The sequence below is a fragment of the Lissotriton vulgaris genome, chromosome 9 (genome assembly GCF_964263255.1).
Source record: "Lissotriton vulgaris chromosome 9, aLisVul1.2, whole genome shotgun sequence".
In the NCBI taxonomy this organism is placed as follows: Eukaryota; Metazoa; Chordata; class Amphibia; order Caudata; family Salamandridae; genus Lissotriton; species Lissotriton vulgaris.
This window is the reverse complement of record NC_141697.1, coordinates 666,599,387-666,625,019: the sequence shown is the minus strand read 5'-3', so window position 1 is coordinate 666,625,019 and position 25,633 is coordinate 666,599,387. Positions and strand designations below refer to the sequence as shown.

The 25,633-nt window shown below is 48.0% G+C and overlaps 1 protein-coding gene across 2 annotated transcripts in view; it reads left to right on the top strand.

Annotated features, from left to right (window-relative positions):
- The window catches only part of KLC3 (kinesin light chain 3), an 819,433-nt gene that overhangs the window by 775,296 nt on the left and 18,504 nt on the right, over positions 1-25,633 (top strand). For both annotated transcript variants that reach the window (XM_086938378.1, XM_086938377.1), the window contains exon 10: positions 3,810-3,847. In XM_086938378.1, coding sequence (XP_086794504.1) covers positions 3,810-3,847 — 38 coding nt within the window. The remainder of the gene's footprint in view (positions 1-3,809; positions 3,848-25,633) is intronic.

Below are 25,633 nucleotides of genomic sequence, written 5' to 3'. Positions count from 1 at the left end.
GGTTCCCCTCATCTTCAAGATGGAGGGGACTGAGATGTGTGCTTCATCTCGCCTACCCCACCTAAGGGGTGGGGTTGTCAAAGGTGGGCACACATCTCCTCCTATCTTGGTTTTCTAGCTGATTTTCCCACCTAAAGTGGGGGGCAGATCTGGCTGGGGGCAGCAAAAGGTAGGAACAGCTTACAAAGAAGGAAGGCCATTGAAGCTTCCCCTTCGTGTTCCCAGCCCATCCTGGGGAAGGAGGCATCTCACCTCTGCCCAGGATGGGCTTTGTTTCTGGACCCAGAGAGCAAAGGTTCTCTACCCAGGGGTCCAGAAACGTGTCTGGTGGTGACAAATGGTGGGTAACCTTTCAGGCTGGTTGTGGTTCAGGGTACATCACTCGCCACCTAAGAGACCTCCACTGGCTCCTAGTCACCAAAAGATCCCCTTCAAGCTCCTCACACACGCCTACAAAGCCCAACACAATGCGGAACCTATGTACCTCAACCAAAATTTTGCATTCCACGTACCCACCAGAGACCTTTCCTCTGCCCAACTGTTGTGGCTACCGTCCCATGTACCCTCAAGACCACAGCCGGAGGCAGATCCTTCTCCTACCTCACAGCACAGACCTGGAACACCATGCCTCTCCACTTCAGACAATCACTGTCACGTCTCAATTCAGGAAGGACCTCAAGACCTGGCTATTTGACTGAACCACAGTGCCTTCGAGGGACCAGCAGCCCCCCTTCCTCCCCCCAGTGTCTTGAGACCCTTACATGTGATTAGTCGCGCTTTACAAGCCATTGATTCGTTGATTCTGCTCACGCAGGTATCCATTTCCCCTCAGTGCTACACACAGCTGTGTCCAGTATGGCAATTTTGTCTGCGTAAATGGTTGAGAGAGACCCCTTAGCACACCAGGGGATTAGGGCACTTGCAAAAAGTGAAAAAGAAGGGGAAATCCCTTGGTGGACAACACTCAAACTCAATCAAATAGTGTATTAATTACACAAAAACACACCCATATAATAGAAATGGTCTCTAGCACTATATAATGCACAAACAAAAGATTTACCATAAATTGCTCTTTTTTCATTTTTGGTTAAAAACATATCCTAGGTATTACACATTTATAAAAACACCCTAAACACCCTAAAATAATAATGCAATTATTTTAGGGTGTTTTTATAAATGTGTAATACCTAGGATATGTTTTTAACCAAACCACCACCAGCATCCTCCCATTGATCAACAGTGTGTGTCACACCACCTAGGTCTAGCCAACGTCAGGAGCCTCTAACAATGTTGTGCCACCACCACAGCTCCGCAAAACAGGCAATGTGTCACAAAACCGCCTTTACACTTTCTGTGAGGGGGAATGAATTTCTGTTGTGGGCCGGTTATGCTTATTAATGCTTGGGGACACTGAGGCATCTGACTGCCTGGGTGATTGCTAAAGGAAAAACATCAATCGAATACTTTGCTCCTAGTCACCACCTGGGTAGGGATCTATCTATTGGGGTGATTGGATGCCAGAGAGCCCTTTCCATGGGGACAAGCTGGAGGCCAACAACTCTTCCTCAACACTTGGTCAAGGCTGGGTGTATATTTGTACTGCCAAACCATATGCTAAATGTCATTAACTGCACTCCCCATCTTGCTGCCTTCCCATGATGCTGCCTTCTCTTGACACCGCTCAACATGATTATTTACTCCGCTGCAGCCCTCACCACACTTTCAACCTTTCATTTTGTGCGTGTCCTCACATGGTCAGAATTAATTGGAGAACCCTTAGTTAAGTTTTTAATGGAGTTGATGTGGTTTACCAACCATATAAAACCTTAAAAGTGTGGCTAATCGCCTGTTAAGGTACTGAATTAAATCGGCATACAATGGTTTGAGTCCTCTCACTATTTGCCTTGAGGTTTCCAAAAGAAATACATGTAAAGTGGGTAGGTCTCGTAGTATGCTTACTTACATGTTATGCCAGTTAGAAATCACATTGGATCATCCATATTCTCCAGCTACTCAACTACTGCAGGTCCGATCTAACTGAGAACTGCCATTATAATTAGGCTTTCGTTTTTGTAAGTATTTAACCAAAGATCAAGTTAGAGCCTGTGTATCCTCCATCTGTCTTAGTGCATTTAAAGCATGGCAGCTGGTGGGTATTTGAAGGTAGCTATTTAGAGACTGCACCAAAGGTATGCAAAAGACAAGACCATCTGCGCCCATCTGCCCTGATTCCACGTGGGATGCTGATGGATTACCTTTGGTGCTAACCTTGGTGGGTCAAGCCATATAGCTTGCTGCTGGTTTTCTGGCCTTCAAAGCCATACAGCTTGCTGCTGGCTCTCTGGCCTTCTTGACCCTGCCTAAATGCGTTTTCATCACTGAATGTGACATGGAGACCGTGTTAGTCACAGTATTATTGAATTGTCTGAGGCTTGGTAGTGACAAAGGTTCCCCAGCAGGTCTGATCTCATTAAATATTTTGGCCCCTTTTCATACTGTGGACCATAACTTTTAGATCCACCAGCAAGCAGCAGCTGGCCTTCAGGGTGTTGCTCTTTCACAGTTCTCTTCATTCCTGTCCAAATGGATACAGTCTTTGGGTCTTCCCCCATTAGATCTAAGTCAAGAATGGTCACTTGCAGTGCTCTGTACTCTTCTTCCTTCTCTTCCATCCTTTTTGATATTTATTGCAAGTCGGATTTGATCCTTTGGATTACAAGCTGCTTCTTATGCAGAAGGCACTCAGTTGATCTTGTGTTTGGACCTCCTCTACAAAGTGTTCCAGCTAATGATTCAGGCCTACCTTGCCATCATTCAAGGTTGGATGAGTACAAGCCCACTAAACTGCAATACTGGTATGACTGAGGTCTTAATTTACAGAAGAAATAAGTTGTGACACACCGCTTTATGGGATATCCACATGGACCCAATGCACTGACCTTTGGGCAGAGTTAATCTTATTTTTCTTCTGATAAACACCTGTCTGTGAAAACCCAGATTAAGGTGAAAACTTCTCGTGGCTTTTTTCAGCTGTGCATATTAAATGGCTACTTCCTTTTAAGCCCCGGTTTCTCAGGGCCATGGTAGTTGCATCCAGTGTTCTGGCCAGACTACATTATGCCAATGGCTGCTAAAATAGGCTGTAGAAAAGGCCTGTCAGGCTTGCTGTAAGTCTTTGTAAGGTCAACCATACATCTTTCAGTTTCAGGTTCTCTACATCGTCCAACTGGCCTTCTAGTGCACAGGACCCTTGTGCTTTCGGACCAGGAACATTTATTATGCTCCAACTAGATGCTTGCACTCGGACGAACACATCCTTCAGTTAGTTCCCAACAGGTGGAATTGCATCAGTGGGATAGCATTTTCTATTTCGACTCTCCATTTTGGAATCATCTGATCATTTTCTTCTGCTTAAAAAGTCAACCATGTGCCCTTTCTAGACGTGTAGCTTTGTCTTCAATGGGATCAACCTCTCAAGATTAATTTTGTTTTTCAGTTGCCTCCTGTTTTCCTCCTCTTTAGCAGTCCTGGCTGTAAACATTTTCCATAGTGTTGTGTGCAAATTTCAGCTGTAACCTTGAACTGATTGACAATGTACTCCTTCTCAATAATGTCAGATAATCATCCAGACAATTATTGGCTCTGTCCTTCTTTCTCACAAATGACATATAGGTGTGTATCTGCTAAATTCCAATTAGGTTGATGTTTTTCTGACTATTTTTTCTCTTCTTGTTTGCTACTTGTATAGTTTTAACTGTTTGAAGGCTGCATTTCCCATGAAAAGCAATTCAAATGTATCTGTCTTATAGGTGAACACAGACAAGGATTGATCAACGGACAAAACCAAGTAAGGACTTGATTGCATAAAATGTTATAGAGCGAGTTCATTTTCCTGTGTGGGATGCAACATAAAAATATGCTAAATGATTGACGTTTGCATTGAGAACTGGGTCCGTGCGCCAAGCATTATACACTGTGTTGCCATGTTCAGAACCGTGTATTTAGTTTTATAATGCATGAGAAGCCACAACCCGTGTACAAAAGCTGATCTCTAATTTCAGTATTTCAGGCAGTTTGTGACATCTCTAGTCACCTCTAAAAACGAAATGATGTAGTAGCGTATTATAGTTGAGATGGTAAGTCATAATGCCTCCTGCCAGGGCTAGCACCTAAGGTAATATTCAGGTCACCGAGTTTTTCTAAAATGAACAGCAGAAGCAACATATTTATAAGAACATGTTTTTTTTTTTGCATGGTGGTCAGTGGTTCCCAACCAGTGGTCTGGGGACCTCTAGGGGTCCACGAAGCCTCCTCAGGGGGTCTGCTACTACTTAGGAAATTAGATTTTAACTAATTAATAAAATGTATCTGTAGGAAAGTAGGATCTGTTTTTATGGTTATCCACACTTTTTGCTGGTGTCAGTATGTGTTTTTTATTAGTCTGACTGGGATCCTGCTAATCAGTACCCCAGTTACTGTGCTTACTCCCTTAATTTGACTACTTTGGTACCTCCACTGATTTAAAGGGCACACGTGGTGCCCTACTTATATACTCTAGTTAGAACCAGTTCTGGGAGCCCTTGGCTCCAGCTCTGGCACAAACCTGGACAACGGACATGGGGGTATCCTACCCTCTGTCCAGCCCCACCTCTGGGAGGGACCCATGAGTCATCCTAACCCCTTTCCTAGGGTCTAAAGGGCTTACCTGTGGGTAGGTCCTCAGATTCATCGTGGGGCAAGACTCAAGCTTGAAGCCATGTCACTCTTTGACCGTCTGGAGACTTGGACTTCGTTGGGCTTTGCCTGGAATCGAGACTGCATCACGGAAGACTCCTGCTGCTCCTGGTCTCGGTGTTCTGCAAGTCCACTTCATGGTAATATGGTTTACTGCAATCCCTTTTATCCGCAGGCAATTACAACGCTGTTGTTACCATAACCGTGTTGTAACAATGCATACCATTTCACCGCAAGTTGGAATAACGACTTGCGGATGGGGCATAAGGTGTTGGATTTGAAATCCAACACCTTCCCCACTGCTGCACATACTGAATTTTAAATAGTAAATTATACTATTCCAACATCCAGCGCCACCCCTAGAGTAAGTCATTGTTATGGCTTCCGGGGTAAAGATATCCATTATCACAACGCAGCGTTGTAACGACCACGCTGTAATTGTATGCAGGAAAAAAGCATGCGGAGTACAGTGGTATATTACTACTTCGTTTTCTGGGTTTCATCCAGGATCTTCAACAGACCTGTGGGCATCAAGGAATCCCAAAGTAATCACCCTTGGAGTGAAGGAATCACTCCCCTACATCTGCAGGCACCGCACCAAAGCGAATCATGCTGCTGCTCAAAAGGCTCAGTATGAATCATTAACCTGTAAAATATGACTCTTTGAAATAAATTTAGCATCCCTCGCTGCCCTCCCTTTGTTTTCACCCTTGATTTTCTTGACCTCTTTATGATTTTGCCAACACAGTATTTCCCTTTCTTCCAATCCTCTTAGTCATCCTCACAGTCCAATCCCCACTCCATTTGCCCCTCAGGATATGCATTACTCACACCGGACATTCCCCATCAGCCACACCACCATCAAAATAATTCAAATCAACTTTTTTAGAGCATTGACGCAGCACCGATGAAATCTTCTTCTCCCGTGCTGGCAGTATGGCTGCACCAACCTCTACCTCTCATCAGGACGGTCGAACTCAGGTCGCTGCAAACCCAACCGTTTGATCATTACTGCATCTATTGTTGCCATTGAGTATCCTCCCTCTGTCGCCCTCCAAGCCGCCATAACCTGCAGGGATTGTGGTCCTGTGTCCTGCCTGACCTGCTTCTCTATTGGTCTTCTCAGCCTCTTCAGAGACCCACACCCATTTACCTGCAGGGAAACACCTTTGAGCTCACTCTGACCTTTAAAAACCACACTGCCTGTCTCTATAAGTCCCAGCTGAACACCTTCTCCTTGACTGACTGATAAATATTGCTCTAGTGCCTGTATCACACACTTCTCATCATGTTCTGCCACCTTTCCTTCTCTAAACAACAGCCTTGCCTCAGCTGGACCTTTCAAAATATCCCCTGAAAAGAACATGTAAAGGCAGTCAGGGCTCTTTCAGATTTAGATTGGTTTTTAGATTGAGTGCTAGCGCTGGACACATGCAAGCACTCTGCTGCCTCCTGCTGGCTCATTCTATAAACTGAGCAGCCCGCAGGTGGGGCTGACACAGCACATTGTGTGCCACTCCCACATGGCAGAACTATATCCCCTGGGGCCAGATTTTCATTTTCTGGGCGTTTTCCTATAGCAACATGTGTACGTGCATGGCTTCTGCCTCCTGCTACCTCACTCGCTGGTTGCTCTTCATTTGGTAAGTATACAACCACCTTCCCTTCTGCAGCTCCTACCGCCGCTTTACACTTGCTTCCCCTAGACAATGAGCACTTTGGAATTTCTATGTTTTTTTGTGGCGGCGAACATGCTAGGACAGCAGCTGCAATCCCACTGGCCGCAGTATGTTTTGTCCACAACGTGCCACGTGACATGCCCCCCCCTCCATGCCTGCGATAGCACCCCAGGCTGTAAAAGTTGTTACTCCAGTCCATGCTTGAATCATTCCCCGATGTGAGTCCCCTAAACATCAAAATAGCAACGCAAAGCTATTACCAACTAGAAACTAGGCCCAGGCCCATTTCAGCTTTGTAACATATCTACCTCTTTTCGTAAAAGAGATCAAACAAAGCACACAGCCAATCAGATCAGCCTTACCCTCTAGAAACCCCCTGAGAGAACTTCAGACCTTCAGGTTTTTTACTGCACATTGTGCTAGGGAGTCTCCACTGAGCTCTGCTCAGTTATTCCTTTTTCTATTCTCTTAAGAGATATCTACAGCTAATTTTTCACACAAATTACTCTACAACTTGATTCCTAATGGCAGACAAGGAGAAAAAGGGCCTTTTTAGAGCTTGTGCCACTTGCTATAAGAAGAGGCTTCATACGGACAATCCTTATAAGGACTGTATATACTATCTGTATCCCGACCACAGAGTCAAGGATTGTAAGGTATGTCGTACCTTTTCCACTAAAACTGAGAGATCATGAGGGACGTCTCCTTATCTGGCTCTAGAAGTTAAAATCCAGGAGGGATCCTGTTTCTAGTGATGACAGTGATGAGGCCTCATCTGCTTTGTCTTCTAGAAGATCTACAAAGAGGTGAAGATCTGAACCCCTTTCTCCAGAGGAGCTCCCTCAAAAAGCCTCTAAAAAGACCTCTCATGGGTCTGACAGGCTTAGTCCGTCTAAATCTCCTCACCGAGGTGAAAAGGAGAGGAAAGGACTTTTAACAGGAGATGGTGGAGCACAGAAGGCGAGCCCGGTTCCTCCTTCTTCCCCTCCAGAAGGAAGGAAAACATTCAAGAAACCTTCTTCTGTTCCTCTTGAGGAAAAACCATCAAAGAAACCACCGTCGTCGACGAACCTGTTGACGTCATCGTCGGTGAAGAAACCGTCACTGACATCGTCGACCCGGAGAGAGGTTCTTGTAGGCAAAGGACAGTCTTCTCAGCCTTGAACTCGACAATGGGATCGTCGCCGAGAGCTCTTCTGGTGTCGACAGTTCCGCAACCATTGACAAGGGAACCGACGGGGTAGTGACGACGAAGCTATCGATGTCGACGGCAAAGATGACGACGGCGACAAGAACGATGGCGACAAGAACAGATGCGACGACAACAGCAGTGATGACAATGACAGCAATGACGGTAATGACGACAGTATCGTCTACAGAGCTGTTGATGGCGATATCTTCATCGTCGATAATACCGTTGATGACCTCGACGACGGGAGGAAATAATTAATGGAGATAAAGACAGGAAGCGTCATATAACTCCTGAAGTCACTTTACCTAGCAAGGTAACTCCTCTACTACCTTCTCATCTCCTGGAAGAGGAGGAATCAGACGATGAGGGACGTTTTGGTTTTGCGAATTGAACGTTAAGTGCCAGGAGGACGATTTTTGAATAGGGCTATAAGGGGGAACATTACTATAATCCTCCCTAGGAATACCATGGTGGATATCAGGAAGAAGTAGTCTGCCTGCCTTCCTCTTTAATTTCTGACTTGCAATTCATGCTGTTGGATTACAAGAAAAGTTTTCCAATGCCGTCCTTGATTTTTGAATCAGGCACCAGTTCCCCCGAGACAACACTCAGTGCCTTCCACTACTCAGGCACCACCATCCTTGCATACATTAACGGACCCTCCACCAAAGCCACCTATTGTCTGTCACCAGGATACCTTGTATGCCCATCAGGGGGACATAGATCTTCCAAACCAACAGGGGGGATGGGATGACTATGTTGTTCCCACTCCTTCTCCTTCACCGGTTCCCATGGATTCTCCACCGGGAGACATAGGTGGTTTCCACAACCTATTAGAAAGGGCAGCCAAGAGGTTTGATCTGTGGATGCCAACTTCGCGGACCAAGTGTTTTTTATATGACTTTCAGGAGCCTTTTAAGAAGTTGGTGCGGGCTATCCCCATTATTAATTATTAATGGGATGAGGGTCTTAAGGTCATGAAGACCACGGCCACGGTGGTTCCTGTCCTTCAATGATTGGAGAAACCATATAAGGCCCCAGAAGATACTCTGGCTTGCCTGGTGAGTCATCTAAAATCAAACTCTGTAATATTGCAGGCGGGGCAGCGAAAGTCGAAGAATCCAGCAGCCCTCTAACTACACCTCCGGACAAGGAAGGTAGACGCCTGGACAACACAGGTAAGACATTTTCTTCTATGTCAGGTTTAGTGGTCAGGGCAGCTAATGCTTTAGCCATTTTGAGCCGCTACAACCGGCAGATGTGGTATGACCTTTCCCCTTACATCGACCAACTCCCAGAGGAAAGCAAGTCTGAGGCCAAGAAGATCCTCCAGGAAGGAGAGAAAGCTTCCTCAGAGGTCATAGACTGTGCGATAGACATCGCTACAATGGCTTTTCGATCTTGGACAGAGTTGGCTTAGAGCAACCCCATTCAGACCAGAGGTCCAGAACAAGATATTTGATCTTTTCTTTGTTGGGGACGCTCTCTTTGGAAAGCATGTGGATGATGCTCTCCAAGATATAAAAAAGGACACAGACACGGCGAAGTCGTTGGGACGCTCCAGTACCGTAAGGTTCCCTTTCGAGGAGCTCAGGGAAGGGGGCTACCCTTGAACAGAGGAGGATTTCAGCAAAACAAATATTTCTCCTATACGTCTGCAGCGCAATCTTATCACCCGCAATACAGTCAGTGACAAGGTAAATCTGCAGCCTTTTTTAAATCGGCACCCAGAAGGAGAGCAGGTCGCCAGGGGAAGGATCCTTCACAATGTCAATAGCAGCTTGCCGGCTCCGGACACTGTTCTTTCCCAACACCATACACCTGTAGGGGGAAGGATTTTTTTGTGCTTACAAAACTGGCAAAAGATAACAACGGATCAATCAGTGCTCAACATAGTTCAATTTGGCCATATATTGCAATTTGTTCAACCTCCTCCACCTATCCCTCCTCGCATGCACGTCACAAAACATCCACGTCCCCTGCTCCTAGAAGTCCAAGTAATGTTACAGAAGGGGGCAATAGAACAAGTCCCGTTCTCTCAGAGAGGAAAAGGTTCTACTCCCGTTTTTTTCTGGTTCGAAAGACTGTTGAAAAGTGGCATCCTATCCTGGATCTGAGGGCGCTCATCGCCTATCTCATCAAGCAATCATTTCAAACGCTCTTCTTACAGGACATACTTCTGCTTCTAAATTCACTTTAGACCTAGAGGGCGCTTATTTCCATGTTCCCATTCATCCATCGCACAGGAAGTTCCTCTGCTTTGTGGTAGCCAGGAGCCACTACCATTTCAAAGTTCTCACTTTCGGCTTCAGATCGGCACCAAGGATCTTTACAAAATGTCTGGCTCCTGTAGCATCCTTCCTCAGAAGCCAACAGCACCAGGTATTTCCCTACATAGATGACTGACTGATAAAAGCTCCTTCAAATGCGTCAGCCAGGGAATCTGTGACAGCCTGCACAAGGTTATTCAGAGATCTAGGTCTTACCCTCAACAGGAACAAGTCAAACTTGCGTCCTTCCAAGAACGCCGTTTTTCTGGGAGCCATATTTGCCATGGCCCTGAACAGAGCATTTCCATCAATAGAACGACAGGCCAAGCTTGTGTCAATGGCTCCACTACTTCTAAAAAGAAAGTCACTTTCAGTTTGCCTCTACAAATCCCTTCTGGGATCCATGTCATCCTGCCTTCCTCTGATACCCCACTGCAGGCTGCGGATGCGGCCTCTTCAGGAGCAACTGGACTTACAGTGGCTTCAAGTGGAACAATCTTTCGAGGACATGGTCACGGTAACGTCACCAATGAGGCAAGCTACTTCATGGTGGACTCACCAAGCAAACTTTTCTCAAGGTCTCTCTTTTCTGGCCACCCCAGCTCCATGGATAATTACAACAGATGCATCTCTAGAGGGTTGGGGAGCAGTCTTACAAGACCTTCAAATAAGTGGCCATTGGCAACAGCATCATCGTCTTCTGCATGTCAACTTGCTGGAGCTAAGAGCAATTCATTTGGCCCTACAGGCATTTCTTGCAAGGGCCAGAAACTCGTCGGTCCTCATCAGGACAGACAATACGATGACCATGCATTACAACAACAAACAGGGCGGCACAACGTCCTGTCTGTTGTCCTTAGAAGCTCTAAGTATTCGGGAATGGGCGATCCACTATGGGGTTTCGCTGGAAGCAGAGCATCTTCCAAGAAATCTCAACGAGACGGCAGATACACTAAGCAGACTAAAGTTGGTCTGCCACGAGTGGGAGCTAGATCAGAAGTCACTGAACAACATCTTCCGGCTATGGGGCAAGCCATCCATAGATCTTTTCGAAACACCGTAAAACAAGAAATGCTGGTGCTTCGCAAGCTGGCATCACCATCCAGGATCCTAGGGGAATACGTTTTCGGTGGCATGGTCAGGCGCCTTTGTTTACACTTTCCCCCATTCCTCTTCTGCCAAGGCTTCTCATGAAGATGCAGGCGGAACCCTGCAAGATGATCCTCATAGCACCGTCTTGGCCTCGCCAGTATTGGTACACAGAGCTTCTTCTTCTGTCAGTGGAACAACCGATTCTCTTGGATCCTATCCCATCATTGCTGACAATGTCCCAGGGCCAACTGCTGCATCCTGATCCCAGATATCTTCAATTGTCAGCATGGCTCCTGATTACAGAGAGTTTCTCAACCTGAATCTGTCCACGGAGTGTAGAAACATTCTTTCTCAAGATCGAGCTCAGAGTACGAAAAAGACATACCGAATGAAGTGGAAAAGGTTCTGTCTCTGGTGCCAAGAATCGGGAGATTATCCTTTCTCTTATTCGGCTCATGAGATTCTTCCTTACATCCTTTCATTGGCCAGATCTGGCATACCTCACGCATCCATTACAGTTCATCTCGCAACCATCTCTCGTTTAAGAAGAACATCTTTGGGCCCTTCTCTATGGTCAGCGAGAATAATAAAGCAATTTATGAAAGGGCTTTTTAGGGTTTTCCCTCCGATCAAACCTCCTCTACCACTATTGCACCTTAATGTGGTCTTGGCTCTGCTCATGAAGCATCCCTTCAAACCTATCCTTAAAGCAGAGTTAAAATTCCTTTCATGGAAGGTGGCGCTAATATCTGCAAGAAGGGTTAGCGAATTGCAGGCACTCACTATCCAGGAGCCTTTTCTTCAGTTCAAAAATGATAGAGTGGTTCTTCGTAAAAACTCCAAATTCATCCTTAAGGTGCCTTCAGACTTTCATCTGAATGAACCTCTGGTTCTTAAGACTTTTTTCCCCCAGCCTACTACACCAGCTGAGAGATCACTTCATTCTCTGGCTACTCAGCGTTGCTTAAAATTCTATCTCCAAAGAACTAAGCACTTTGGAAAGTCACCTCAGCTCTTTGTAGCTTATAGTGCTTCTCATAAGGGTCGTCCCCTGTATAAACATGTATAAGCTGTAAATCCATGTATACATTGGATTTACAGCTCTATCCAATACTGTCATCAATTGGCTGGAAAACCCCTCAAAGGAAAGGTCCGTGCTCACTCCACGAGGTCAATCTTTTCCTCTACGGCCCTCTGTGGTGGGGTACCTATTCGGGGGACATCTGCAGAGAAACCACCTGGAAGAGTATCGATACCTTTACCAGACATTACTGCTCGGATTCTTCGACACACAGTGATACTGCAGTGGGCCAAGCAGTTCTGAGGAATCTGTTCAATAGCGGTGAGCTTTCTGTTTCATCCCTCCTTCCTTTTCTTTCCTAAAAACCTTGCATATTCTTTGATAAATGTACTGTTTCTTGGTATACTGTCTGCATATGAGCTTTGCACATTCTGAGGATGCCTATTGTTGCGCTGATGATTCTTTGTGTTTAATTGTATAGTTAAGGCTTAATATTAAAGGTTTGTCTTGAGGTATTACAGAGTCCAGGCCGAGGAGACGATTTCCTCTTTCTACTCTCTTCTGTGCTTATGTACTATTTTAAAGAAGATCAAGACAAGAAATGTGCTCATAACAGCTAGCTGCTCTGATTCAAGTATGTGAATCTATGAAAGTTCTAATACTGGAGTAAGAAAATAAGTTACTTACCTGTAACTTTAATTGTCCAGTATTGGAATCTTTCATAGATTCACATGCGACCCACCCTCCTTCCCTGGGAAAGCTCACCCTTCTTTTTTTTTTACCTCTATTGTTAATCCTATGGCACTACTGCTACGAAAATCTGATGGTCTGAGGTTCTCTCAGGAGGATTTTAGAGGGTGAGGCTGATCTGATTGGTTGTTTGCTTTGTTTGGTCTCTTTTACAAAAAAAGGTAGATTTGTTACAAAACTGAAATGGGCCTGAGCCTAGTTTCTAGTTTGTAATAGCTTTGCATTGCTATTTTGATGTACCAGGGACTCCCATCTTGACGACGGGAAATGATTCAAGCATGTGAATCTATGAAAGATTCCAATAATGATGTACTAAAGTTACAGGTAAGTAACTTATTTACTTCCCTGCTCACTTCACACAACACCCTAATTGCTTCTCTAACCACTGCCACTTAATCTGCCATGCTAAAAAAATAGCTCACTAATAAACGCCCTACGCCACTTATTACAAGGAAAAGGAGACCCCTACCACCTAACAGGACCACGCGTCAAAATGACGCAAACACTAAGGGGAATAAACAAACGGCTATCTAAACCTCGTCCCCTGCATAGAAAAGGACCAATGGGAGCTACTCAAAGGCCTGGGGTACACTATTCACGCAAAGCTGCCCTGGGGTGGACATCCTATAGATGCCACCCCCTGGATCCCCCAGTCTTGCCTAATGACTTTGCCTGTCTTTCCTGAAGATAACATGTGTTTAAAAGAAATGGAATTAGGGGTTTTACCCCGTGTGGAAACTGTGCAGAATCATGCATTTCCTGCAGTAACTAGCAAGCATCAAAGTATAAGCTCCTAGTATCGAGGAAGATGAGACGGGCGCCATTAACTCAAAATGTCATTCACATCCTTTCACTCATTCTAAATATGCCTTAGTTAGACTACCTGGCACATCTAGGTTGTTTGACTCTTGCATCTCTCGTATCGCAAGAATTATAACATGCATTCACAGAGCTGTTGTTCTCCATTTAAGGAATATAGGCTCCTGTCTGCTAGTGAGCTGAGAGTCTAATGTAAGCCTCTGTGGGGTGAGGCATTCCAGTTCGCTCCTTGTTGCCATCTTTGGTTTGCGTTAGGCCAGTCATTATGTGCTCAGCAGTGCCCATTCTCCCTGCCATGTGTCAGAAGTCGCAGTCCTTGTAGCCGAGGAGAGCACGCCTAGTTTGCCGGCCTCTTACCCTCAGGCCCATTTCCTCTGTTGGCGCTAGTATTATAATGCACATTCTCAGCGTTCTCACTTTCTTTTTTAATTTTTTCCCTCCTTCCATTTTTTTAAAATAAAAAAGAATGTTTGCTTTGACCTGTAGAGAGGCTAAGGTATTTCGTTTGTGGGTCAGGGGACTAGTCCTGACAAGTACCACGCATCAAGCATTAGACTAACGCATTTTAGTGTGGTGGTTCGCATCACGTATTAAAATGCATCAATCACGCATTTTGGCCACCTGCGCGCTAAGAGTAAAGCAGGTAACTGGCCGCGACAGTCGCAACTGCATTTACAGCAGCGCGTCGTCCCAGTGGTCAATGAGGACTGGGGTAGCTCTGAGAGGGAGCACAGAGCGAGTTCCTGCGGCAGCAGGGCAGCTCTAGAATGACAGGAGCGGAGCCCCGGAGTCGCCCCCACGCTCGGAGTTTCAGCCTGCCGCAACATAAGCAATCCGAAACCTTGGCAGCTATGCCTCGTATCCTCGCACATGGGTATTTTCTTGGTCAACTTCTGAAATTGCAAGGGACATGGAGTACAGCAATCGTATGCATCCCCTGTCTTCGCATTGTAGTCATCTGAGTTTGGCTCCATCTTAGACATAGCTCTTTTAAGGGTCTATTCTTGAACCTGGCCCCATTCAGAATCCTAAATCTGACTTCTGTTGGTCCAATCAAACATGCCAGCAATTGGCTCAGCAGATCGCTTTTGACGCTCATATTTTTAGTTGAGTCTAACCTGCATGCGCATGCGCTGCTCGCTTTACGATGCATACAGTATTCAGTATAGCATGGAAGCTCCGCCCACTCTCCGCCCATCTTTTTCATTGGCACATCTTTTTCATTGGCTTAGGTCCTAAATGCTGCCTTCCAATTAGGTTGAGGCTTTTTAGTCCCTCCTCATGACGGCCATGTTATCATTTGTATCCTTCCATGACTACTGGCCCCTTTACTCCAAATACTATTTTCTTCCCTGTCTCCTCCCCGCCCCCTCCCGCAGTGCGTGACTTTTCGCCCCCCCCCCCCCACTCCTGTTCGTGCCTTCTTGCCCGTCCGCACTCCAGTTTCCAATGTAATAGGTCCTGCGTAAATTCGAGTCCTATTGCATTGCAAATGCTTGGTTATCGCTATCCATTCTCATTCTCAGCAGGAGTTGGGGAGGGGCTGCTTCAATGAATGTCATGCTTAGGTATGCCACCTATTGTTTCTAAGGCGCATCTGCATTGCAATGCTGAGGTATGCCACCTGTAATTGTAAAGTGCACCATTGTCATTGTATTGAACGACTCAAAGTTTGAAATTCATTCCGCGCCTCTCATTGTCACCACATTCAGTTATCCAAGGCCCATTGTTTCATCCCTCTGTTCCTCACTATAAAATGGAACCTCTGAAAATCGGCTAATTCAAGTTAAAAGTGAAAACATAAACAACGGATATTTAAATGTACAATTCGCCTGAGCATTCCAAGCGCAGTGGTGAATAGTCTGGGACTATGTCACTGCCACGGATGGTGTTTGGCCGCCGTACACTCATCCCACACCTTGCAGACACTGAGCCATCCCGCTAAACCCACCTAAGCCCCCAGAGGCGATTAACTCATAGTGTGCATTACACAAAACTCACCCCATTCCCCATCAAGCCAGTGTTTCTCTGGCTAGAAGTACCTAAAATTCGACATGTAGAGAGAATAGAAGCAACATTTTGTACGCATCGTGCTATAACAACTTACAACCAGATTCATCAAACCGAAATCGGCTCGCAAAGGGCCAGATTCTGAGAATCTGGCCCTTTGCAAGCGCTATTTTTGCATTTGGTGTTCATCATCCCAAATGCAAAAATCGCAATTCTAGAAATCGCTAAATTGCGATTAATTGCATTTAAGGAATTTCAATTTGAGATTCCTTAAATGCAATTCATGAACCATTTTAAAATTGCGAATTCGCAATCTGGGGCCGCTATTTACCGCGAAGTCTAACTAAGTGGTAAATAGCAAAAACTTGGACTTTTCTAAGTTGTATGTTACACACACACATGTCCTTTGGACATGTGTGTGCGCAACACCAGTGTACATTACCATTTCAGGGGTGCTACAGGGTGTCCTTTGGACACCCTGGCACCCTTGAAATTCCTTCCTTATTTGCGATTCGCTAATTGCGAATCGCAAATAAGGAATGACTCCCCATTCATTCCTATGGGCCTTTTACTACTTTAAAGTGACTTATGTTCAATATTAAATAACTTTCAGCTCCTTAAAAAGGTATATCTGCTCTTTCATGGAATAAAAGGCACTTCAATAATTTGTCTGCACTACTACATCCTTAGAGTCTGCTCTACCGGCCATTAAAGGCCCGTTCCAGAGTTCCGTGAGGGCCTTTAACAAGGCAGCGAGCGGGCCGTTAATGGCTATTAGAGCCTAAGGGCTCTAAGGCTATATTAGAACATTCTGCCTTTTAGGGGCGTAATGTTCTAATACAGGATGAAGTGCTCTCTTAATAATTTCTTTGGGTATCAAAGAATGCAACACACTATTGAATGATTTCTACATGAACGTTATGTACTTTAAAATAATCTCTGTGCTCAGATTAAATATGTCTGTGCGATATTAAAGAAAATTGGACATTTTGGAAAGTTCAGCACGTTATAATATTTTCTGTACAGGATACTGATCGCTTTAAAATATTGCTGGAGATGTATAAAGATTTCTGCACATTGGTAAAGAAAGCTAAGCACTTTAACTTGGCTTCTGTACATTCTTTAACAAGTATTTGCAATGCAATAGTGTTGTATGTTAAGCCTATTCTGAGTGAAGTCAGGAGTGTTCTGAGTGGAGACACTTGGAGTGCTGGTGACTGCATTCAGTATTCTTAGTTCTGTATTCTGATTCTGACATTAGCGGTTGCTGGGGCAGGATGTTCATGGCTTTACTGCTGTAAACCCTAATTAAATAAAGAGTTCTGGAAACACGCAGAGATCAACGCCCTACTCAAAAAACCTGAGGCAGACCCAAGAGACCTCAAGAACTTCCGGCAATCTCTCTGCTCCCCTTCCCGGCCAAGTGCATCGAGAAAACCGTCAACAGACAACTAACCCGATACCTTGAAGAAAGCAGAATCCTGGACTCTTCCCAGTCAGGGTTCCGCAGCAACCACAGCACCGAGACTGCTCTCATCGCCTCGACCGACGACATCAGGACCCTGCTGGACAGCAGCGAGACCGTAGCACTCATCCTCCTAGACCTCTCTGCCGCCTACAACACCGTCTGCCACCGCACACTACGTGCATGCCTCCACGCCGCAGCGATCCGAGACAAGAGTCTGGATTGGACCACCTCCTTCCTCTCCGGCAGAACCCAGAGCGTCCGCCGCCCCCCATTCCGTTTCAAAGCCTCCAAGATTATCTGCGGCGTACCCCAGGGATCCTCCCTCAGCCCGGAAGCTGTTCAACATTTACATGGCCCGCTCGCATATGTAGCCCGACAGCACGACCTCAACATAAACACCGACAACACTCAGCTGATCCTCTCCCTCACCAAGGACCCCATCACCCCCAAAGCCAACCTCCATGAAAGAATGAAGGCCGTCGCTGACTGGATGAAGACCAGCCGCCTGAAGCTAAACTCGGACAAGACGGAGGTGCTCATCCTCGGCTCCAACCCTACAGCCTGGGACGACTCCTGGTGGCCGACGGCACAGGGCATCCCTGACACCCACCAACCATGTATGCAACTTGGGAATCATCCTCGACTCAACCCTCTCAATGACCAAGCAAGTCAACGCCGTCTCCTCCTCCTGCTTCAACACCCTCTGCATGCTCCCCAAGATCTACAGATGGATCCCGACAGATGCAAGAAAGACAGTCACCCAGGCCCTCGACAGCAGCAGACTCGACTACGGAAACGCCCTCTTCGCGGGAGCCCCGATCAAGCTCATCAAACGAATACAACGCATCCAAAACGCCTCGGAACGACTGATCCTCGACATACCACGCCACGGCCACATCACCCCCCACCTGAGAAACCTGCACTGGCTCCCCGTGAACAAGAGGATATCCTTCAAGCTCCTCACCCACGCACACAAGGTACTCCACAAGACCGGCCCAGCCTACCACAACAGACGGCTCTCCTTCTACATCCTCAACCGCTAGCTACGCTCTGCCGACCTCTCACTCGCCACCGTCCCGTGCATCTGAAGAACAACCACAGGTGGGAGATCCTTCTCCCATCTCGCCGCCATGACATGGAACACCCTCCCACTGAGCCTACGACAGACCCAAGATCTGCTGACCTTCAGGAGGATACTCAAGACCTGGCTGTTCGATCAGTAGCGCCCCCCCCACCCCCCACCCCCCAGCGCCTTGAGACCCTCGCAGGTATGTAGTGCGCTTTACAAATGATTGATTGATTGATTTATTGATTGATTGATCGTCGTCTGCGCCTAGGCCAAAACCTGGCGAGGTGGCTTCCGCTTGCTCCAACCTGTCGTCCAGCATCAGTTGTCTAACTGCCATCAACAGTCCACGCTGTCCCGTAGTGTTGGTTCTTGATCTCCCTCCTCAACACACCTTCGTGAAATGGTTGAGCTTTCCGCACTGGGAGCAGATCTTCCCCCTTGCAAAGCATCGACCATATGGCGGATGATTCCAACCGCAGTTGCCACATGTGCTCTTCTGTGGTGGTCTCCTATTACCTCTTAGTGTCTCTGGTCATCTTTAAATGGCGTCCACCCTCTCTTCTTTCATCACTGGTGGTCGACAGACTCCTGATTGGTTTGTGTGCCGGATAATGTCCGCTTCCGTTTCGTCCGCCCGTGCGTTGGAAAACTAGTGCTTGCAAGCACTAGGATCTCGTCCAGAGTGATACCTGGTTGCCTGAGTATCAGGCGGCGCAGCGTCACCAACTGGCACCCTTGTATGACTTGCGCCCTGATTTCTTCCCTCTGGTGGTACAGTGTGCGCGAGCTCGTTAGTTTCCATAGGCGGGCATAGAAGATGTCTATGGTCTCTGCTTCACCTTATCTTGCTTGGCGAAGCTTGAATCTCTCAAAAGCAGGATTCATTTGAGGGTCGAAGTGTCTTTTAAAGCCGCCAACGCTTCATCATAGTTGTCGTCAGCCCCGGTGTTTGGCAGAGTTTCGAATAAATCGTATAGTTCTCCACCTCCGTGACACAAGGAGCAACCTTTTCACCCTATCACCTGTCTCTCTCATGCCCACAAAGTAAGGATCTAGGCGACCAATCCAAGATTTCCATTGCGTTGCTGCCGTGGCCGGATCTGCTAGTTCACTGAATGGTGGCTGGGGGTTGCTGGGGCGTGGCCTGGTTGTGGTGGCGCGTGCAGGGTTGCCTGTTGTGGGGCCTGTTGCTGCGGCGCAGGAGCACCAGCTCCATCGGGGTTGGGGACACTCATGTCTGCTCGCGTTATCGCTCTCCTAGGTGGCCCCCACGGCGTGGAATGTTGCTCTGGGGGGTTACAGCAGTGGGCGGGTTGTGGCCAACACCCTTCTGATGTGTACCTTAGTGCTGTTGCACTTGCTAGTGCTTGATGGCTGGGCTTGTCTGGGTGACCTGCATGCTATGGGCGTTGAGCAGGTAGAATATTTTTTTTTTCTCTCGTTGCTGCCATTGCTTTATTCCCTGGGCGTGTGACTGTTCTGCTTATCCTTGACTGTAAGCGGTAGAGCGTGAGGATGCAGACAGGCTCTCTCCCGCTGGGGCTGCAGGCTCTACCACGTGGCATTGGGAGCGCTGTTCCTGGCCGTAGCGGGTGTGAGTGAGCAAAGCAGGCTTGGCCTCACCTGCGTCACAAGGCACCCACAGCCGCCCGCTCAGCTGCTCTCGCCTTCTGCTGGGCCATCGTGGTCGATCAGGTCTTCCGGCTTCTTCACAGTGCGGGGTGGGCATTCGATGGGGCAGCACGCGCCGGTACTCCTCCTTTCCGGGGCGTCGTCGCCGCTCCGGAAACCGCGGCCGCGCACTGCGCTCCTTGTCAACAGGGGAGGCTTTCAGGACAGGTGAGACGCGGCAGAGGCGTGGGAGGGACCCGCCTCATCACAAATATAAAGTCCAGGCCTGGCTGAACTTGCGCTGTGCTGAGGCTAGGCCTCTGACGTATGTTGCAGCAATGAAAGGCACACATACACTGGTGACTATTTATGAACCAATACCCCGAGCAGTCTTGCTCTCCTTTATTATTTAGCCTTCGGGAGAGCCCGCCCTCCGGGTGCCTGCAATAGCGCAACAAAGTATAGTGCGGGCCGGGTGGCACTGTCACTACAGTAGAATCTCAAATCTTAACTGCGACATACACAGACAAAGGTTTGTGAAAAACTATTCTCGACAGAAAAATGATGGGAGCATATAATATGTTGGAGAGAATGAAAGCGAGGTAAATTAGAAAACAGTGTCTACTAAAGGTAATTACAGCAACAGAAAATGTATGTTGTTAGTTTCAGAAAATACATTAAAAAACTGCACCGTCTGTTCAACTTTTACTAGATTTAAAGTATGTGTACATTAATTTAGAGTTTAATAGTTGGAGCTGAAAGTGGCAAAAATGTTGACTTTAGAAAGCTAATGTATTTTCAAGAGCACGGTATCATGATATCAGTGGAAACCGCATCATCATACGGGTTTATGAAAAGTTCAGGTTTTTAAAAGATCCTCTGTTTAAATATTAAAATGAAATAACATACAGATAAGGGGAAATCCACCCATTGGAAGGTACAATAGAAATTAAATATTTCCTTGAAGGAGAGGTGTGTAGCTCACCTTTAATAGAAAATATGCAATTCCAAGGTGGGGCTTTTCTGTCGGTTCCCAGGGAAAATGCCCATATATTTAAACCGTGTGCATCGGTCACTCTTACAGTGTTTTGCTGGCTATGTGTAATTGCTAAAGGTAAAGGTGAACACCGTACCTAGTTTATTTCCCATCTTCCCGTACAAGACATGAATACCATATTTCTGAGGCGGTGGAAGTGTTTGGTGCCTCACTCCCCAAGAGACTCTATGTATGACTGGGTGATGCTCGGGGCTCGTTGGACATCACTCGGGGTCTTTGAAATAATTAATGTGTCGTCTGCAAACATTAAAATAGGGATTTTTGGGGGGGCGTGGCCAGGCGCCGTCGAAAATGGCCGCCTAGATCCCGAACTCCGCCAGGACCGCTGCTGTCCCCTGCAAATCCGGCCAAATATCCTAGCTTTGAGACTTTGCTCTAAAGGCCCAAGCTCCCAAAGGAACAGTGCTCACTCGGAGCATTGGAACGAAGTCCGGAGACCCACGGAAAGAGCAGCAACGAGATCGCGGGTTTTCGGCGGCTGACCGGCAGCTCAGGCCTGGAGCCCCGAGGCTGCCAGCCGCTCAACTCTAGACCCCGGCCTAAGGCCTACGACGTAACGCGGCCTGTGTGGTGCGAAGTAGACGGAGGGCGTGGCCACACCCACAACGCTGTGAGACCGCGGCCTGGAAGCTGGTGTGGCGGTGCGGGCCACAAGCGCACACGGCTACACCTACCTGGTGGACGGCGCCGGAACACAGTAACCACGGCGGTTTGGACGTCGTGGGACTCACGGGTGCAGCAGGGCCGAACTGTGGCGGTGAGTGGAGATAGCAGGCCAACATACGTCGCCTACCACGACGGATACACTGCGGTACGCACCGCAGGGACTTCTCAAGGGGGCCTCAGCTCCCAGTGTTATCCTGGAAAATACAGTTGGGGCAGGCTGCTGCGAACCGAATGGCAAAGGGAGGCCTGAATCGAAGCTGCCCTGCGGACTCACGCGGAAAGTTCGGGCGGAGATATATCCGGACTCAGGTGCACCCGACCCGCCATGCGGCCCAAAGGGGGACTTGTGACTCAAACCAATAAATTGGATAACTACGCAGTGCCCAGAACGCAGCCACAGTCCGGCGGTGCGACGAAGGATGGCAAAGACCAGGCGGAACCCTCCCTGACCTCCATAATGGCAGCAATCCAGACCCTGGGCACCAGCTTGAAACAAAAATGGATAAAATCACAATCGAGGTGAATCTGCTCCTGGCTGACCTTGGGAAGACCACGGATAGATCCAAATCCAACGAAGTGGACATTAAGGCACTGCAGGAATCTCAAAAGCGACTGGAGGGCAGGGTTAATGAACTTGTGCACCAGCACAGGCTGATAGCTTTACAGCTTGAGGACCAGGAAGGCAGGGCCCGGAGGAGCAACATACGCGTGGTAGGTGTATCGGAAGGACTTGAGGGGGACAGTGTGGAGCTCTTCCTTGAAGACCTGATCCTCCGACACCTAAAACCCAAGAGGCTCTTCAAGATCTTTACAATTGAACGAGCACACAGAGCCCCGATTCCGAAACCCAAACCGGGGGCCTCACCAAGGACAATTATCGCAAAAATACTTAATTATCGAGATCGCAATGCCATCCTACAGGCCGCAAGACAACATGGCGATCTACAATACAAGGGGGCAACAGTTCGCTTCTTCCCGGACTTCACGCTTCAAGTTCAACAGGAGAAGCGCTGATTTCAAGGGGTAAAGGCGGCGCTCAGAGAGCGTGGAATTCGATATATGATGTTTTTCCCAGCAAAACTGAAAATTATCTCCGGGGGCAAATCTCACTTTTTTACTTCACCAGCAGCCGTACAGGATTGGCTGGACACATCGGAGCTGGAGGCCCAAGCGAGACAAGATGGCGGACAATGGCGGGAAACCGAAACCCCCTCTCCAGTGTCTACGACGGGAAGAGCGGAAGAGGATGAGCGAAGCCAACGATCCTGGCGTTCCAGGTCGGTTAGTCCCCGCTGGGACTCAGCCAGAGACAACACGGCGAGATAAGGACGATAAAGTTTGAACTAGAAGCCATCGAACAGTAAAGTAGAAACTGCGCCTACTGTAAGACTGAGTTGCTCCAGAGGGGCAGAATGCATATTGGCCTGGGGTCTCTAAGACCAATCGAACTATTATCCAATCCAGATGGCAATCGGCCAAACCTCTACTCCACAGTCTTCATTGGCTCCCAATAGACCAAAGGGCAGCCTTCAAGGTGGCATGTCTCACATTCAAAGCCCTCCATTTCTCCGGCCCTGCGTTTCTGAAATCTCTTATCCACCCTCACTGCCCAATGCGAAACCTCCGATCAGCTCACCGCCACCTGCTAGTCACTCCCAAAATCAAAACCAAGAAATTCGGCGGTCGCCGTTTTTCCTATCTAGCCCCCGGGCTTTGGAACCTCCTTCCTCTCTCCATCAAATCCTCCTCTTCCCTTCTGAATTTCAGAAAATTGCTTAAAACTCACCTCTTCCCTCCCCTTAGTTAGAATTCCGCTACTCACGCTTCCTCCTCACTCACTCTGTCTTTCAGCGCCAGGAAGCCTCGGCGTCAGTGCGCTTTACAAATTGCATTTAAGATAATATAAGATAAGATGCACTGTTAACCTGAGGGGTCTACTTATTGGGGCACTTCGGGCGGGGCGGCCGGGACGGGACTGGCCCACGTTATTCCCGACTAGAGTATCCTCGAGGGGGGTGTCTCTCCCCGGGGCAGGGTTGGGCGACAGGCGCTCTGCTAATTGGGGTGGTGGGTAGTTTGGAACCCACGGAGCAGGAAGCAGGAAGGGGGGGATTGTTTTTGCAGAGGACGGGAGGGTTGGGGCGAACAGTTGTGGGGGGGAGAGGAGGGGGAAGCCATAATTTCTGTAATAACCATGAACGCTTGCATTGAACACAAAGGCTGGGGGGGAACTAGGGAGGGTCGGGGAGTTTGGGATTTGTTACGGTCGTACAGTGTATATGTTCACTGAGTCTATGATAGTTCCGGGGTGCTGAGACAAGATACCTTGCAAAGTAATGGATATGGCTAGGAGATGGGGAAAGAGTCTGAAAATTCTGAGCTGGAATGTTAACGGGTTGGGAGACCGACTTAAACGCACCATAGTCCTACAGTTCATTAAACGGTACCAGCCGGACGGGGTAATGCTACAAGAAACGCATCTCATGGGTAATACATGTCAGGCCCTCAACAGATGGGGCTACACTCTCTCAGCACACTCCGGCTTCACCTCCGGCTCAAGGGGGGTAGGGATCCTTATACGCCGTTCACTGCCCCTACATGTAGACCGCACTGAATCCGACCCGCAGGGCCGCTTTGCTGCAGTATCTGGACGGTGTGAGGGCTACACATTGAACCTGCTCTCTGCCTATGTCCCGCCTGGTCTCCAAACTCGGGCCTACGCAGACCTGGGCAAATTGCTACTCTCCCTCCCAGACGGTCAGTTGGTTTTGGGAGGGGACTTTAACTCAGTAGTGTCAGGAACCCTGGACAGACGCCCCCCCAGAGACCTGCCCCAGGGGCAGAAATGGCTGGCTGACTTTCTTGAGGCCTTCGGACTCACGGACGTTTGGCGCCTGCTTCATCCCACAGATAGCCAATTCACCTTCTTCTCTGGGCCACATCATTCCTTCTCACGCCTTGACTATATCCTCACCTTGCTGCAACATGGCACTACAGTGCAAGACGCGACACTCCTGACTCGTGGCATATCAGACCACTCACCGGTCTCTAGACACATCACATTCGGAATCAGGCGGGAGGGTTGCGTAGTGCCAATAAACCCCTGGCATTTAAAAAACGAAGACAAAGAAAAAAATTGCCTCCTCAATTACCCAGTACTTTGAACATAACGTGGGGTCGGTGGACTCCCCATTTACCTTATGGGAGGCATTTAAAACGGTGGTTAGAGGGGAAGTGCTGTCAGCCATCTCAGTCAAACGGAAGGAAAAGCGATGCCATGTCACGTCAGTTGAGGCAGATCTTGCAGAACTTGAGAAGGAGGCGCTCGAAAAGGGGGCCAATAAGATACGGCATAAATTGCAGATTAAGGTGGCAGAGTACAAAGCACTGGTTACTCAAGAGGCCCAGACGGTGGCTAGGCACAAGATGGGTAGGCTACATGATCAGGGCGACAAAGCCGGAAAACTCATAGCCTGGCTCGATAAAAAGCAACAGGCCAGAAAGGTAGTGCCGGAAATACACACGGCATCCGGGACCGTACTCACTGAGCCCCGAGATATAAACAGGTCTACACTCGGGAGTCTGACCGTCCAGAGGAGGACTCTATAGCCCTCCTTGCTGATATTTGAATGCCCTGCCTATCAGACGACGATCGGGAAGCCATTGATAGCCCTCTTACCGAGGCCGAAATACAGCGCGCAATAGTGGAACTCCGCCCAGGGAAAGCACTGGGCCCCAACGGCCTCCCAATCGAGCTGTACAAGCTCAAACCTGACACTATTAGTAAACACCTTAAATCCATGTACGAAAAAAGAGCAGAAAGACGGGAATACTGCCGCATGACCAATGCATAGCAACTATAGTGGCGATCCCAAAAGAAGGGAAACCCAAAGAGTCCTGCACCTCCTATAGACATATTTCCCTCCTCAACGCGGAGCCCAAAATATTGGCAAAAACACTCGCCAATAGGCTTCAGTCGGTACTGACTACATTGGTCCACCCTGACCAATCGGGATTCATGCCACACCGCAACACAGCCCTCAATAGTCGACGCCTAAACGGGGTACTCGGGCAACGCCATAGACTGCGGGAGGACACGGTGGTGGTCTCTCTAGACGCCACCATGGCGTTTGACACCCTAGAATGGCGTTACATGTTCGCAGTCCTACGCAAATTGGGCTTCGGACCTCATTTT